Genomic DNA, 18,610 nt, shown 5'->3' with positions numbered 1-18,610 from the left:
AGCCAGGGCACTGGGTGACCTGTCAGTTTGAGGTTTTTGGTGTTCTTAAGATTGGCTTTTAGTGCACAGCAATACTAGTTATTGTTACTTTGAGTTTTAAAAAGGAATATACAATTTATTAAATTTACAATATATGAAATCTGCTTTTGTCTAAAGTGATTCTAAACAACTCAAAAATCTTAACATTCTATTTATACATCTGGTAAATCTTGAAAATACTTTCAGGAGGCTGAATACTTTTTAGGTCCACTTATAAATTTAATTAACCACTCTTAAATGTCTCAAAATTCCATTTATAAATTTAATATATTCAACTTCCTTTTTAAGCATTTAGACCACCTAATAATCAAAACATTCTCACGTAGTTAAGATTCTTCTTCTTCTTCTTTTTTTTTTTTTACAATAAAAATTCTTAAAAATTTCTTCCGTTAAATTTATAAATTCAATGACTCTCAAGTTCTGGTACGTTCTATTCTAATACTATTCGTAAGCTTAACTACAATCTCATACCTTTTTACATAGAAGGCCAATTCTGAAATCACTTACACATCTTAAATTCAATTGTTTCTGGCTTCTTTCACTCAGCATAGTATTTTCAAGGTTCACCATGTTGCAGCATGCATCAGAACTTCATTCCTTTTTATGGCTGAATAACATTATATTATATGCATATATCACATTTTATTTGTCCATGTTCATCAGTTGATGGACATCTGGGCTGTTTCTAGTTTTTGCCTATTATAAATTCAGTTACATGAGCCATTACTTCTCCTTATAACAGACATTAGAAATAATTACTGTATAAATAAATGGGTTAGGACATCGCCACAAGTCTCTGGTGAACTCCATTTTCACCCAGATTCACTAGGATTATGCAGATTTGGATGAATATTCTCAACGTTTTTTCATGAGTATGAGTCCCCAGTTCCTTGAGGGCAAAGACAATAAAACATTATTTTGTATTGTCCAATGCACCCAGTACGATGCCAGACATAAAGAGGATACACACTTATCTATTTTTAAACAAATTTAAAGGGCTGAAATGATAATGAAAAGGGCAACAAAATTTGTACTATATTTCATCCCGTATTAAAATGTAGCTAAAGGAACGAAAGTGAATATCAGAGATAAGTTACCACTCTTCACAATTAATCAGGCCAAGGTTTCATGCAGGAGGCGGGATTTCACGAACAGTTTCAAAACTGTAGGTCTAGTCTAATTGGTTTAAACTCCATTATACATATGCCTACAGGCAACTGTAATGAATTATTTTGCAAACAGATAAGTAAACAACCTATCATGGAAAATAGAACCATTCCAGAAATCCCAAGACCCATACGACACTTATGTTTTGAGCTATTCCTTTAATCTGTGTCCAAACAAAGCACCTAATTCTTATCTCAGAGAATGGAAAGCACTGACATATGCAAAAAGAGAAGCATCCATACACTTGTCTTTGCATGCAGGTGCAGGCATCGGATTTTTCAATAACATCTATAACACAGTCATTAATTACAGAGGCAGCCGGCTTTCAACAACACACCATTTTCTTTTTTTCTTCTTCCTTTCTATAATCATTTCTATTCCACTCTTTCAAAAGAGCATTCGATTTTTAGTAATGACCACGTTAAGTGGGTTATACTTGATTCTGTATCTTTCTTGTTTGGAATTAGTATTCAGTTATGATTTACCTTTATTTTGAGAAAGCAAATGTAAGTAGAAAGAAATCTATCTATAAAAAACTTTTCCTGGCAATAGAAGATGGTTGTTTAAAAAGCTCTACCTATATATATGAGAGCTAGTCAAGTATGTACTAGACAGAAGAATTAATGAGTAAAAGTCCCAAACACATCAGAGACAACCAATTAGCTTGTCTGAAACACAGGCTTGTAAAGCTATCAGTAACTTATAAAACGGTCTGCTACACACGAGTAAAATGTTGTTTAAATGGCTTGCTTAACTAGATGCATTCACCATGAAATTGATTCTTTTAAGGTTATTTTTTTAACTTAATATTCATTAATTGTGCATACTGAAATGTCTGAGTGGGTGGGAGGGTGGGTAGATATCCTGGTATTATAAAGTGCAGGTTGATGATATAAATTCCATATCTTATGGATTTAAGAGGTATTGGGGAAAAAATATCTCATCAATTACTAACAATTACTGCCTCAGTAATGGAAATGGATCAACACCATTAGGTTATTCCTCCTCCGCCTTGCTAAATGCTTAGGTTGGGGTTTGTAGATGTACTCTGAGGACCCTCCAATCTGAGAATTTATGCCTTTGTGTTACAGAACTGCACTGTTTTTCACCACAGCCTGTGATTCTGCGAAATGGCATGAGAGAAAGAAGACCTTGAGCCTGGTATTTTTCAAATCCAACATTTGCCTTAGAGTGAACAACACATTTCATCCCCAGAGACTCACTTTACTAAAAACGTTAAGGTAACATGATGTTAGCTGATACATAAACAACAATCACTATACTATTTCATTTTGAATTTTCGTAAGAAACTACTGTATATTTTAAAATCAGTTTTGGCCATGCCTCATATACAGGGTTTTCTGTTATACAAGGTTCTATACCACAAATACACCTCAATCAATTTCTGTCTGATCAGACAACCGGGAGAACACGCTTTGATTTTGTCGGGTACAATTCTTATCCCTGCTTATTCAGTATTGGTACCTGTAATGCACTTCACTCAACCACTATCAGTTGGCTAACTCAAAGGATTCTTTGACTCTACAAAATATTAGGGAAAGAAATATATTTAGACAATGGCTAAAGCTTGTTAAAGACACAAAAATCTTTTAAGAATAGTTTATATCGTCTAGTTTAGTTGACTTTTGTAATGGACTATATATCCCCTATCTCATTCTTACAGCCATGTGTGTGAGAAAGCAATGGCAAGAGCAGTAACAAATTAAAATGTTAATATATGGAACCCAAATAAACATGTTTAATATTGGCCTTGTGATACTCGGACAGCACTCTGTCCTAACAGCGGCAACATTTAGATGTTGGAGCAGAATCAAATTCTTGGGCCTTAAACAGGAGACAGTCAAATATGGCAAGCCTCGGGTTGCTCGGCCGCCAGTGGAGGGTGCCAATGGCCCTGTCCAGATGCAGAGATATTCAAGGGATGTTCTTGTCAGCAGTTTGTCCTCTGGCTCCTGCAAGGGGCCACCATGGAAACACTGGGAGGAAAAGGAAAAACAGGAAGGCGTGGAAAGATGGGGGGAAGGGCAAAAAAAGGCTGACGGCCGCCTCCATAACACATCTACACATGGGGAACAGGTAACAAATGGCCTTGTAACAAACTGCCATGTTGTTAGTCATGGGGAGAGAATTTCTTTTTTTGCTGGCAATACAGCCAGGAGCCTAATATCCTGGCAACTGAGAAATATGAGCTTGGAAAGAGGCTTACAGGCAGTCTGAGGAAAGAAAAGCTGAGTGGTAATCTGTCCTAAGGAATTTTAGCCAAAAAAACCCACACAGGACTAGTTGAACTCAGAATAAAGCACGTGAAAGACAAGTCTGGAGAACATTACAATCAGACATAAAAAGAACACTAGAAATGAAGGTTCAAAACGCCACTGACCAGATTCACGGCAGGGCTGTTAGTGTGGCATTGGGTCCTGGTAGTCAACCCAGGGCTGTCCCAACCACCAGTTCTCAGTGCGGATGGGGGATATCTAATCCTTCAGGGACATTTGGTAAAGTTTGAAGATATTTTTATTTGTCACAACTAGGGGGTCGGAGGAAGTTGGGTGCTACAAGAATCCGGTGGGCGATGGTCAGGGATGCTGCTCAACATCCTGCCATGCACAGGACGGCTTACCCGCTCCTTGCGGCAAAAAACTATTTAGTTCCAAACTTCAGTAATGCTGAGAGGCTGAGAAACTGGGCTCTGAACTGAACTTCAGAAGGCAAAACACCAATGAACAAAGACCCTGTTAATGATTCAGTCTATGGTTTATCAGCCCCAACCATCAGGCTCCCTCCCGGGTATCAGGAGGAGATTTAGGAGCTGGAGTGAAAAGGTAGATTAGGAGCAACATCAGAGCATCTCAGTCTGGGCACAGACTCTTTTGTTTCTTATTCAAAGTAGAAAACAACAGATCTTAGCGGAGACAAATCAGAACAATTAAATTGGGCTGGAAGAAGTATACTGAAGGAACCAGCCACATTTCCACTCATTCTACACATTCTGGCTCTGGGGACACCAAGGTGCACATAACAAGTCCCAGGCCTCGTGAAGTATACATAGCAGTGGAAGAGACTGACAGATATGAAGTACGTATGTAAGTAACTGAAGCCACGTACAAATAGTACCATGAATTAAAAGCAGGCATCACAGCAATAATAATATTGGCCACATAACTGATCCGAAAGAGAGAATGATGGACCGGTATGAGTTAAATATCAAGCGGATACAGATAAGGACACATCTTTAACTGGTTTCCAGACAAAATTTCATAGTTACGATAAAAGTTCTCTTGATTAACCTCTACTTAATTGAATTGATTAGGATTATCTGAGTCCTCACTGTTCTGGTACAAGACAATGACTGATGCTGTCTACACAATGAATGGCCACACCCGCTGGATACAATGCCCGAATGATGCCGGCCACATTCTTGATGCTCATGAAGCTCTCTGTCACGTCTGCTCATTTCAGCTGCTGACTTGTTTCCCAGTTCTCATGAAGGCAATCGTATTTGTTATCATCACTTAATAATTTAATTAAGTGTGACACTAGTGAAATATGAACTCGAAAAGAGAATTTCTATTCCTATGAAAAACTAAATGTAATATGTTCAAAGAACTCAACAGAGGTAAGTCACTAAAAACCAACTGCTGTTGAGTTAGATTTAGATGAGATGGCTATAAAGGACTGGAAGGGAGGTGCAGATGACTGCCCATATGTCTTTAACTTATGGTTCCATTTTAAAGACACAGGAGCAGAAAATCGTAGGTAATGGCTGTATTTTTTGCAAGAAATACAGAACTCTGATTAATGGCCACATAACTCAGAGGAAGGGCCTTCACCCAGTATCAAAAGATTGGTAAGTACCATTTGTATGTTTTAAGTTAAAATAAAAATATTTAGGGTATACATTTATTTTTTTAATGACAAAGAACTTTAACCAACTCTTAATGAACTGTTCAACTACAAGTTCAGATCAATATAGATAAGGGAGGGGAGTTTAATTGCGTATTTCAAATTGTACCTTTTATCCTGTTGAATCAAAAGTCTTTTCAGAGGGGAAGTCATTAATACCAATTTCAGTCTGAAGTTTAGAGTGCTGCATAAAATCATGTCCACTGTCAGAATCAATATTAGTGTCTATCACCTCAAATCTTTTTGTGAACATGGAGTATAAATGAACAAAATTGAAAAACAAATCCATACTCATACCCACTCACACTCTTGTAGTTTCCTGTAGAAACAATTATAGCTATGAAAGTAAATTATGATTACAACTGGATATCTCATTACTAAATACAGTATCCTTAAAAAAAGAAACATTACTTTATTTTGAATGCATTTATAAAATATTTTCTAAATCGAACTTATTTCCATTTTCTAGACTCAAAGAAGTGGAATCAAATTTATAAAGCATACCCTTTAGGAAAATTTCCCTGAGCTTCTTGTAGCCAATGCTCTGAAATATTATCTCCCACACTTAACCGTTCTCTAGGAAACAGGCAAACTTGGCACTTTGCAAAACAGCCCTATATACTTTGAAATTATTATCTGTTTCTTTCCATCCTTACCACATTGATTTTTTTTCATTAGTAAGATGGCAATTTTATCACAGAATTTGAAATTAAAAATCATATAATGCCAATGCCTGACAAGTGGTGGCTTGTGCTGGCTATTTTTAAGTTAAGCATCAATGATAGAATATAAAATGATGTATGCAAATGGCATTTACTTCTGCGTATTTTCAGTGAATGAATTACCTGGTACCTTATCTTCATCAGAGTTAACATAAGGGGATCTAGGCTTCAGAGTTCTTGAAGCAGGGTTTGTAAATTTTAGGTGCCTATTCATGACATCTAATCTCTCACAAAGATGAGAAAGATGTGGCTCTAGAGAAATAGTGAGAAATAAATTCTTGCCTAATTTGACTGCAGCTTCTCATTCAGATAAACAATACGCGTAACCTGCACATTTCTTTGCAACTTAAATGCAGTACAGTTTTCGTAAAACATGGACAAGGTGAAATCTCTTGCAGCTGCTGAAATATTCGAATTCTGACTTCCTATAAGAAGCCACACACTCCAAGTATGCAGTAACCTGGTCACAGGTTGAACAGCTTTTTGGTGCTGTTAGAAGAGGCAATCTGATTTGATAAATTGTAAAGATATCTGGCATGACCTAAGGGTAACAAGGCTTGGATCGGTAACTAAAAGCAACTAAATCAGTAACTAAACGCATGTTCTGGAATGGGGTTTGCCCAGTTCTGACATGGCCGCTGACCCTGTAAATCACCAAGACGTGGGATATTTCCTACACAACCTGGAGAAAGAGAAGGAAATGGAACAGATAAACATGTGCAACATAATGAGCGGAAGCTCTTGACAAGAGATCTAGATGGAAGCGTACTAAACTAGCTTTGTGCTCTCTGTCTGCCTCTCTTTCTCTCTCGAATTAGGCTATTAATCCAAGGACTTATTTAAAACGTTGAAAGATATAATTTATTAATTACAATGGAAAAGAGCTCCCTAAATAAGCAAATTACTCTATCCTCACAGGCAAGGCTCTGGAATGGCTTGCATAACTATCTTAATGGTATTTATATATTTATGAAATATTATAAATTACTCTTATGGTTAAGAAATTCATTCTTGCTGTATCATAGATGTTTAAAAATATTCCTATATCTGCACAAAGCATAAAAAAAGCTCTCTGGAAAATTATGAACCCCTCGCACACCCAATATTCCCCTCCCCCCCCAATCCTTCCCATCTGCCAGCTGGGTTTCATTTTAAGAATTTCACACTGAATATAAAGTGCTATTTTGACCATGTGGCTCCAGAAATGTGAATTTATAGTCTATTCAGATAGTACGCAAGTGATTGACAGAGAGGGGATTAACCAACTGGAAGTGGTGAAGCCACTATCTCTCCCTTTGGGTTACTTTAAGTTTCTGGGAGAGGGTGGCCATCCTGACACTGTTTCAGGGAGCCAGAGAGAAGTCCAGTCTCCTGGCAGGGGACCTACTTTTTAATAGTCACTCACTATTACATGACCTCCCTGCCTTGGAACTTTTCCCTCTATGCTCCTAACCTTCCACATTCCATCTATTTCCCCATATGTAAAATGGGAATACTAAAGTTTGCTTTCTTAGACATCCCTTGTAACAGTGTTCACTTACTGACATATAACAGTATCTATAATTATTGGTTTTCAGGTTTGAGAGTAAAATTTTGGGAAAGTATGTGTGTGTGTTTGGTTTTCTTGGGTAAGGGCTAGCAATGCCTAACAACTTTTAAACATGGAAAAGACTCTTGGCACATAGTATTTCAGAGATTATTTGAAAGACTTGGGCATCCAAAAATGTTTCGAATACCACTGCTATATAAGCTTTCCCACAAAGTAGTCCTGTTTTTTCAGCAGTTATCCATTTTGTTTCAGACTTATCATTATCCTCAAATATTATCATAGGTGTATAAAAGTGACATATATTCTGTGATATATAAAAATGTATATTCACATATATGTGATATATATACATGTGATATATATAAGTATATATAAATGATACTTATATATGTTTATATATATACTTATATAAGTGATAAGAATATAAGTAGTATATATGAACATAATTATATATTCAGATGATCTAAATCTTTCTTTTTGAAACTTTAGGGTCATGCTGTTCCTAGAATTCTGTATACTCACTAAATGCATACTAAGTAATACTATAAAACAGATTACTTTACTGTTGAACAAAAGTTCAGTGGAAGAATACTCAAGCCCTGAATTTTGAGAAGGTGCCTAGAATGTATTTAGATCTGATACTATGATATGGGGGCCAGTCTCAAAATTTATGAGTACAACTAATTTCTATTACATAGACATAAACAGAAGGTGACATCAGAGGAAAGTTGATGTCGTCAGGAAAGTACAAACCTATGACATTCTGCCAAGTTTGGTCCTGTTCAGGACAGGAAAGGTGGAGTCTTTAGCTTCTAAGTTATTCTGTAGAGAAAGCAATCCCTCCTCTCCTACCCCTCAAGATAAAACAGAGCGAATAAGTACATTACAGAAAATCAATTATAATTAGGGGGAAATTTCTCCTACTTGCCAGCTCCGTGGGGGAAAAAAAATCACCATTATTATACATTTAAGTTTTAGACACATTATGTGAACAGTTGAGGATGTTATTTGAACACAGAGAAAGGTATGGAAGAAGCCTCATCAAACTGATATCAGTGTATGATAACACTGAGGAGTAAATGCAGAATAAAGATTATTAACTTCTTCTTACTATACCTCTGAATTATTGAACTTGGAACAATAAGCCCCTACGGTTTTTATACTTTATAAAACAAATTAAATAACGTGCATGCGAACAAATCAAAGATCAGAAAAGAAAATAAAAATTTGCCTGTATGCAGACATACAGAAAGGTAACCTGGCTCATACTAGAGATTCGATAAACATTTGTTGTATGAATATGAAGAAAACAATAGCTACCAATAAAAATTCTCCTTATATATCATAGTATCTACTTAGGTGACAAAAAGAAATATAGTTGCTTTTTAACCATCACAGTTAAATATGGATTTTTATCATATCTAAGCATTTTAGGGGTTTAAATCAATAACAATTGACTTAAATTATAACCATGTGTCCACTTCTGGAAGATGGGTGACCTTTCAGGCAGGTGAAAACATCACTCCAGATTCTTAACTTTGGCAACTGAATATCCAACTCCATCTCGCCAGGCTACAAAGTTCATATGTGGATTTTCCACAATCAGTAGTACCAGCGCTTCAGGTCCTGGGTAAAAAACAAAACCTCTTACTTAAGACTCTCCATCAGACCCCCTTCAGAGAGAAGTAATACTTAGAGAAGATCATTTAAAGGGCCAGGCCAACCATTTTCCTCTACAGGATGTCCAATGCTGTCCTTGAATGTAGTTCAAGTATAGCCTGCTGAAGGCTATAAAATTGCCTCACTCCATGGCATTTTAATACTAGAGTCTTTACTTAATGTCATCATAAGCAAAAGCCACAAAAAATTCAGAACTGCATTTACTATAAAAATGTTGTCATGGATTGATTATTCATTAAATCATTCAGTGTCTCTTATAGAAAAACCCTTTTGGAACTGTACTTGAACAGCTTGTATCTTCCCTGTAGAAGACACATCCTCCTTCTTTTCCAATAATAAGAAATACATCACAGATCATGATTCCCCTACATTTTTAATTTTCAGAAACTCAGAGCACCAAATATGAAACCAAATTGGAGCGGTGACTTGGCCCATAGGGTTGGTGTTATCATAGCTTGCTTTTCTTTGTCCTGATCTTCTATGTCAATTTATTATAATTTTTATGGGAGTCACTTTATGTTCTTTGTAGACAGAAGCAGTGGCCTATACAAACAACTAAAAATAAAGTGATACCTCCATCTGGAATTGAATAATAACATTCAATCTCTTTGCTTGGCATTATTATTTAAAAGAACACACCAAGCTTCACTGAAAGTCACCAGTCTCGAGTCATTCTTACTACTTTAGGGGCTTCTTAAAAGTACTTGTTAACACTGTTACGATGGTATGTGGACTACGATTTATCAGAATTGTCTCAGGATAAAAAAACCTCAAAGGAAGTTAACTCATTTTAAGAATGGATTTTATGTACCACACTAAGAAGAAATTCTTCAGTAGATCAAATCCCTTAGAGAGAAATTCAAGAGATTATTCGATTGTTTTACTATATAAAACAAATGATGCTTAAAATAGAATTTTCATATTTTTTCTTTATTTTTTTTAGGTAGTAGTGGTGCTTACAAAGAACTTTTTTCCTCTGTGGTGTTTCAAGGTGATGGAATTTTAACAGCACTGTCCAGTTTTTATCTTCTAGATCAGACATCAGATGTCATCTGGAATTTTTAATGACTCTTGATCAAATCAATAATATTTTACGAAATAATCTTGCAGAGTGAGGGATGGGTGGGGAATCTAAACACGGCAAAGTTATCTTTAGCCTCAGGACTTTGGCCAAATTCTGTGAGATAAACAGAAATCTGCTTTTATTCTCTCATTTCACCTTCCTTTCTAATAATTCCTTTCAGCAATCCTAGGAACCCCATCTCTATATAATCTTACTAAGATTATACACACACACATACTCTCTCTCTCTCTCACTAATACTTCTGTCAACCCATTGAGGGAGGTACTATTATTATGGGAGGTCTACAATCCACAATAGGTGGTCATCCCCAATACTCACAGATGCTTAAGTCCCTAACTTTCCAGTCAAACTAGGTTTAGTTACTTACTCCTTAAATCCCATCTTGCCCTTCCCACAGATGAGCTCTCTGCTCAAGGTATTTCTTTCTCCTAGAAAGCCCTAGTTTATTAAAATAGTTAATAGTTAACTTGGACTGGAGCCCAAACTACCTACTTTTAAATCTCTACTTTATCACTTACTAGCTACTTGACTTTGGGTAAATTTCTTAACTGTTCTAGGCCTTAGTTTCCTCATTTGGGAAGTAATTGTAAAATAATTATGTTAAGAGTAATACCTACCTCACTGGGTTGAGGTAGGACATGGAACTAATCCATGTCCACTACTATTACTGTTAAAATTCTGTTTTTAGTTGTGCTTAAGACCCAACTCCAATACCACTTTCTCAATCCCCAATCACAATAGCTGAAGGAGAGATTTTCCTTCTCTGAGCTACTGTAGTTCCTTGGTTTTATCATTCCAATGGTATTTACCCTGTATCATTGCCAGTATTCACAGTCACTATCTTGATTATATATGTGAGCATGTGCATGTGCGTGTGTGCGTGTGTGTGTGTGTGTGTGTATACAACCCCTCCCTCCCACTTAGTCACAACCCTGAGGGTTTAGACTGAATATAAACTTTTCTTTTTTCTCCTTATCTCCTCTTCTCTTCTGTTGAGTGTTTTAATTAGTTCATTATTCATATACACTAGAGACTGGGCAGGGCAAGGAAATGGGAGAGAAATTAGAACACACACACACACACAATTTATAGTTCTATATTAGTTAATTTAGTTTAAATCTACCAATATTCTTGAGCAGCTTGTACATGATGCAAAGCTGGGAGAACACAGTCTCTTTTCTCCCAGGACTCATGACCTAAACTGGAAAGAAAAATACCTCTGATTAAACAACCTGAGTTCCAACACTACTTGGATCTGTGCCTCAGAGTGCTTATTGTCTCTCCAAATTTACTGTGTATTAATTTTCACACCTCGGGGCTCTACTTCTCCAACTCATCCATTTTGGAATTCTGTCTCCCTTTCTGTCACCTCTCTTCTCTGTTTTCCTTGATATTCTTTCCCCCCAAAATTGATTGCTCCCTTAGCTCAAATTCTGTACACTCCACATATGTATGTTCATTCATTTATTCACTCATTCATTCTTTAATTATTTGTAAAGGTCTTAATTTCCCCTTCTACATGCAAATTCTCCAGGAAGAAGGCTTGGCTCGCAGTGCTTTGCCCAAAGCAGGCTCTATCGCTCATCTTGGTGAATCCCACATCTGGAGCAGGGGCTGATGTGTGGGGGGCAAAGGTTCAGTGAATGTTCACTGAATGGTACTAAATGAGCTGCTAACAAGAAAAGCCAAAGGGTTTCAGTTCCTACCCTTGCCTTGCCCTTCTGGGCAGATGACGGAATGGGGAACTGACCAAACTAAACTACTGGGAAGAGAGGGAGATCCACAAACATGTCTTAAAACGGAGTGGCCAGGATTATCTACAGTATTTATTTATTTGGTAGGGAGATTTATTCTGTGCCAGGCACTGTGTCGTGGGGCAGAAAAAAAAAAAGAGGTTGGCTACTGGGTGAGAAAGACAATAATTATAAAGAGGTCTGCTGCACATGTGTAAAAATGGTGATGGCACAGAGAAGAGGGTGTGACAGTCACTAACCCGCTCAAAAGTTCACTATATTTATAAATTACGAGAAAGTAATGTAAAAGAACATTAAAGCTATAGTCGTCATGTCTAGCATTAAACAATTGAAACAACGTCTACATTATTTTATTTTGTGAAGACTGTGCCATTTCTTCCAGGTCCTACTTTTATGACCCAGTCAATAAGAGAGCCTATTACAGATGCCACGCTATTTAGTTATTTCAGTTGTAAAAACTGAAAAAGGGAAAGGAAGACATTTTAAACACGCATCCCTGTCACATTCACTCTTTTTCTTTGAAATGATGTTGATCTAAGAACAACAGTCTCAACCAGGGCATCGTATATTTTGAATTTCACCGCATCAAGAAATATAAACTACTCTATTCTCAAGATGGCTTTTGACTTGCCAGGTGACTTCACCTACTGCTTCCCAGTTTGGTTTTTCTTATTCTAAAGGAGAAATTCTAAAAGTTATTCCCCAAAAAAACGCAGAACAGATTTAATTAAGAGAATACCTTCAACTCAACTGGGCCATATCCAGAAGAAGAGTCAAAATGCAAGACAGAAAGAAAAATATAAAATTAGCTTCCAGAACACAAAATATTATTTTTTGAGAAAGATTTTTCTATGACAGAAATGAGTGACATATCTTTTAAGGCCTTTTGTACTAAGCCTGCTTAGCAAATACATGGCTAACCTAGGATATTCTCATAGGAAAAAAAAAAGGTATAAGGAAACTCGTCTGAAGCCAGGAAAAGCCTAGATGATTGGTAAATACCCAACATAATTTCCTCCAACAGCTCTTAACATCGCAAGGAGGCAGAAGGCATTACATTGAGCAAATAAAGTCCTGACAGGTCACTCAGGAAACTCTCAAGTCCCAAGATCTGATGTCTTACTATTTCATTTTGCTCTGCACATCAAAGAGATGGTTCACCTCTAACCCAAACCTCTGATATTCAGTAATCGTCTATTCATATTTATATGAAGGAGACCACTACAAAGGAAATCCACACAGCTTCAGTTTGCTTTGGGTTCAATATCCTAGGGGAAGACAGCAGTTTTCATTTTCTTTTCTTTCTGGTGAACAAAAGCATCAGATAGGGAAATCTGTCCCTTTGGAAAAGGACCAGCCATTTGTTCTCTAGAAGGCCCTGAAAGTCAGCAGATAAGGGAAAGTGGATATCTGGACTTGCCTGAGAAAAGCCTTTTAGGTCCAATTGTAGCAACTGATTTGAGAGCTGCAACTCATTAAGTGTGTCTCTGATATCACTTCAGATATGAAGATTAGTGGAACATACCAATAGATTGAATCATCAAACAATTCTCTTAGGAATTCGAACATGGAGAATTACTCCGAAGGCTCAAGCCTGTATGGGATCCCAGTAGAGATAAGATACAGACACCTTTTAGACAAGAGCTTCATTCTTCAGAAATGAAGCTCAAATGGAGAACTTTCCATCAACATTATCATCAGTGTTTATTGGGAATCTACATACACTCTGTGGGTAATAAGCAAACATAAAATCAGAGCCTACGGATGAAGAAAGCAACCCCATCCCCACCCTCTCATTCCAGACTACTTACTCATTAGGAAACAGATCACTTTTTAAAAATGCCACTAGTTTATATTCTTAAATCCTTATTGATCCAGAAAATAGTACTCTTTAAGTTTCTGGCTTGAGAAGACTAGCTACGATGAACCTTTTCTGATACTCACAAGATGCTGCTGGGTATCTTCTTTGCATAGCCTCCAGAGGGACTTAACATTGCTCTAATCCCTCATTTATCAAACCCCATCATCAGAGGAGTGAAGGGAGCCCTTTTGCTTCTAATTTAATCAGTCTGCCAGGAGTGAATTGGCAATCGAAACTGAAGCTAAATTCCTCAAAATGCTTTTGGTAAACAGACATAAGACAGCATTGTGCTTACATATATTGGGTATTCTAAGCTATCAATCTTAAACTGCGACTGGAAAGAGGCTCTAAATTTCCCATTCTTAGAAATTACATGGCATATGCAACATGAACATATGGCCACGAGATAGCTGAGGCTTCAATTTGTACCACGGCCAAGAACACTAGACACCCAAGTGTATAACTACTAATGACTTAAGGAATAATGCAGAGAATTTGCTGAGAGCTGAAAAATACAGACTGAGTTGGAAAAAAAGCAGACATTTTAAAGGTATCTGGCGATTGGGTAATATCAAAAATATTTACATAAATGTGATAATGAGAGTGATTTAGATTTGAGGGAACATGGAGAGCAGAGGCTTCTCAAAGTCAGCAGAATTTCAACAATTATCAAAGATGATAGTAAGTCTTTTAAAACTGCAAACATGGGATTGCATATGAATAAATATGGAGCTCTTAAAATCTGGTTCTAAAGTAATAGCATGCAACGCAAGCCCTTGAGAAACATTTAGCAAACAAAATCAGAGTCTGACTCTCTGAAAGAACGTTAAGTATACAAAGCAGATGAGATTTTGAAATACAGTTTTCATTTGAGAAACTGACTGGAACCTATACATTCAAGGGTGAGAGGTGTAACTTGCAACAGCTAAAATTGTATTCCTTTTGAAGATCCATTAAACTTTAAAGATGTCAACACAAATGTATAACCTAATTGCACAATGAAATGAGTACAAGTGAATATGCAATTGATTTTATAACTTCTGGATTTCTATGGAGCTTTTAATTTCCTCCCCTGGTTTTGTCCTCAGTTGGGAAGGAACACTTCAATGGTTTATCACAAAAGAATCCAGTGTGGGTAAACATTCACTGGGCAACCGTATAGGGCACAACATACTCCTTGGAATACCTCCCCATTGAGGCTTTCATTATGGAACGCTGCCAACCTCTGCGAAAACAGGAACCATGTTGCAAAGATCAGCAGTCATGCAGTTTTCTTCAATAACCTAAAGTACCAAATCGTTAAGTCTAAGAGGTGTGTGCTGAAAGTGTTATACAATACACTGAGTGTAATAGCAAAAGCCCTTCTCGCCACACTCAGGACTCAGGGAAGCCACTGAAATGAAAGTGGAATGGTCTGCAGGACCTCTGAGCAGTCACGATAGAGCCTACAAATAATATACCAGCCACCTCTCGTAAAAATTAATGCACTCCTGCCAAGGGGACTCATTCCACCCCAGTGCAGAACAGCACGGACATATAGATATTTCTGAGAATAAAGTAAAGGCAAAAGATAAACCTCGTTCTAGTACGAACAATAACATGAGGGGGAAAGGAAGTAATTGTTGAGGAAAACAGGAGAGGATGGGAGAGGAAGAGAAGAAAATGCTCAAGAAGCTCACCCACGTATGTGCCTTTAATAAACAGCTAAGGTTTCCGGATCAAAGAGCCATGGCAGCCCCCATCTATCTAAGGAAAGGAATCAGGGGAGGAAGACGCCGGGGAGACCCTGAGGCTGACTGGGGCCTCCAGGACAGCAGGTGTTTGAATCTCCCACCCATTTCTCATTCCGATCTGCGTTTGCATCATCGCCTTTGTTCTTCCTATCAGTGCTCTGCTCCCTGACCTAGAAAGCTCACTGTCCTGCCATTTTCTAACCATGAAATATTGGACAAGTCATTTCATGGCTTTCGATTTCACTTTCCTAAATTTTTTTAGATAGGGAAATAACACTTGTCCTTGAAGGGTTCTGTACAGATAAGGCACAAATATAGGTAAGGTTCTTGGCACAGTGACTGCCCAGACCAGGTGCTCAAAACTGTGTAGTTTTATGAATGAAATGTATAACTACTTACTAGAAAGCTGGGATTTGAACCTGGGTTTTCTAACCCTAAAGGCTGTCTCTCTCCCCTAACACCACCCCCATTTTTGAGTTTTTCAATATGTTCTTTTCTTAAGCAAACTAATTAAAAAGTCTCATGCTAAAGCCTCAAACAATCTTCCTTGTAAGTACATTCATAAATTTTTTTGGGGGGGAGAGGGGAGGCTATTTTACCAAAAATAGCCCAACTTGACAACGGACTCTATACAGGCTTAATAAATGTTGATATTTTGCCATATTTATTTCATATCTTGGTTCTTTTTTAAACAGAAATTTTATAAATAACTATTTGATTACATTCCCTCTTTACCTCCTAAGAGGTAACTGCTGTTCTGAAGCTAGGGTGTGATGGAAGGTTCTCGTATGTTTTTTTTTTTCTTGGTTTCAAGAAAAAAACCATCTCTTTTGGTCGGCTTTCATAGTTTAGTTTCTTGTCATTTTGTGCAAGAATGGCTCTCAATGCAAGGTGAGTGTTTCTATGGGTTCACACTATTTTGCATAGTCCCTAAGTAACTGCTGAAAGGGTGATCAGAATTGTGGTTGCTACCTGGGTGCTCCTGGAATTAAAAAATAATGATACTTGACTACTTACTATGTGCCAGGCACTGTGGTAAGTGTCTGAGAAAACTGTGGCAGAAACTGCTAATGCACCCCAATGTCTGTGCCCTCTTCTTCTTCCAGGGTAAAAGGCTAGGCTATGCAACCATGGTTGGGTGGGGCCAGGGGACTGAGTGCTGGGGTGTGAGCACAAGTGATGTGCATCCCTTCTGCCCGGGAACAAACAAAGCTTTTGCGATGCTTCCTTTCTCTGTGAGAAGTTGAATAGAGTGGGTTCCAAGGGCCTACAGGAGAGCAGACCAAGATGGAAGGTATAGAATTATCCTTGAATAATTAGAAAGAGCAGGGTGTTGCCACTGACCTACCAGGACTGTGAGGTGACCAAGAAATAAATTATAGTGATAAGCCACTAAGATTGTATGCTTCATACCAATTTGTGTTACTCACTCCCAACCAATACAGAAATGTTACCTCGCTTATTCTCAGTACAATTCTGTCAGGTAGTATTATCACCTGCATTTAACGGTTAGATAAACAGGGATGCACTTACAGGGATGGGCCAGTACTCCAATATTTCGACAACTGATCCATATGTAGTGATTCACACTGACAGAATACTGCCTTGACTTAGAGTTAAGTGATGGAAACTCAGATTTGTGAACACCAGCCCCACAGGAAAAGGACAGCCACTTCTCTACCTCTGTTGACAACTCAGCTGCGTAGATCCTGAAGCAGGAATACATCCAAAAGACAACCTGAAAATTGTCTACTCCCTTGAGAAGATTCACTTTCCTATATAAACGTTGCTGATTGACTGACATTTATTGACTTCCTAGTGTATACAGAGCATGTTCTCGGAAATTTATAAAAAGAAAATACAAATAATGTAAATTAAACTTGCAGTTATTTTGATGATTGATGAAAAAGAGAGCCTTTTGGAGATGAGTATACAATCATAACTATACACTATTGAAGTCTTATAAAGAGTTAGGTAACTTCAAACTTAGGAGAAAACATGTTTTGCAGAATGATTCCCCTCTTCATCATTCAGGTTCTGGTCTTCCTCAGCTGCCACTGGTGTGGGTCAGACGGAATGCAACTCATGCAACTCAAAACAAATAACCAGCCCCACACCTGAAAAAAAAATCCGCACGTCTCCCCAACTTAAGACACAACTTTGTATTTGTGATCTGATTTTGAAGATCGTAAAACTTCACATCTGCATAAAATATGATGCAGCTGCGTCTGAGGGGCAGGCTGTCCTTGCTGCCCAACCCCCTTGGTGAAAATTCACTGGGTAGAGTGATCTTTGAGCACCTGAGATGAATTATATATCCTGAAAGTTGTCAAATGCACAAAGCGTTCTCCAGAAAGGATAATTTACTTAAAAGCAACTCATTTAATACTACCCTAGACTGTGACAGTCTTACATTTCTGCTATATCCTTGGGTATGTTAAAATAATATCGTTGTAATATTCAAAAAACAAAAACCAACAACAAAAAAAAACTACCTCATCAAATTTTATTGTTTAAACAATACTGAAAAACAACTGACTATTGTCCAGACGAGGTAAACATTAGAAAAGTAAAAAGACAAACATTTGTGATGAAAGCGTAAGGTCTTATTTGAAAACTACATGAATGGAAATTTTCAATTAGCAAGCAGAGCACTGGAGACAAATGACTATGGAGACATGACTATAAGTTCTCTTCCTGGTGTTAGATTATAACTTTCAGGAAAAGGAGGTAATAAAAGCATCGGGAGAAAGGTTTTTGTCTGACATTGTGTCAGATTTCCGAAGGCCTAGAAGCACCTTGAGAAGTAACAGCTGGGAGGAGCAGACTGAGCGCTTTAGCAGCATTTGGAAAGTTGCCATTATGTCTCCCTTAGCTTTCTTAAAAAGCATTCATTTGATATTTGTCTTTTACTTTTATTAGCTTAAAAAATTTTTAGCAGATTGTCACACAAACGACATTATGGGAGATAGTCACAATTTTGTTGATTACTTTTCAAGCCTTTTTCTTAGTGTTACTTTAATTATTCTAAACAGCATTTAAAACTGTTTAGATGAATTGAAAATAAGATTCATTCCAAATAACTGATATGGGGAAG

At 37.4% G+C, this 18,610-nt stretch overlaps 1 protein-coding gene across 8 annotated transcripts in view; it reads right to left on the bottom strand.

Moving 5' to 3' along the window:
• Positions 1 to 18,610, bottom strand: part of ARL15 (ADP ribosylation factor like GTPase 15) — a 366,598-nt gene that overhangs the window by 10,627 nt on the left and 337,361 nt on the right. Inside the window, exon 6 of one of the 8 annotated variants that reach the window (XM_036225308.1) lies at positions 7,875 to 9,027. The exons of the other annotated variants lie outside the window; for them this stretch is intronic. Coding sequence (XP_036081201.1) covers positions 9,004 to 9,027 — 24 coding nt within the window. The 3' untranslated portion in view covers positions 7,875 to 9,003. Of the gene's footprint in view, positions 1 to 7,874; positions 9,028 to 18,610 lie in introns of those variants that run through there. 8 annotated transcript variants of the gene reach the window in all.

The sequence above is a fragment of the Rousettus aegyptiacus genome, unplaced genomic scaffold (assembly GCF_014176215.1).
Source record: "Rousettus aegyptiacus isolate mRouAeg1 unplaced genomic scaffold, mRouAeg1.p scaffold_m13_p_8, whole genome shotgun sequence".
In the NCBI taxonomy this organism is placed as follows: domain Eukaryota; kingdom Metazoa; phylum Chordata; class Mammalia; order Chiroptera; family Pteropodidae; genus Rousettus; species Rousettus aegyptiacus.
The sequence above is the reverse complement of the archived record's forward strand: the minus strand, read 5'-3'. Positions and strand labels throughout refer to the sequence as shown.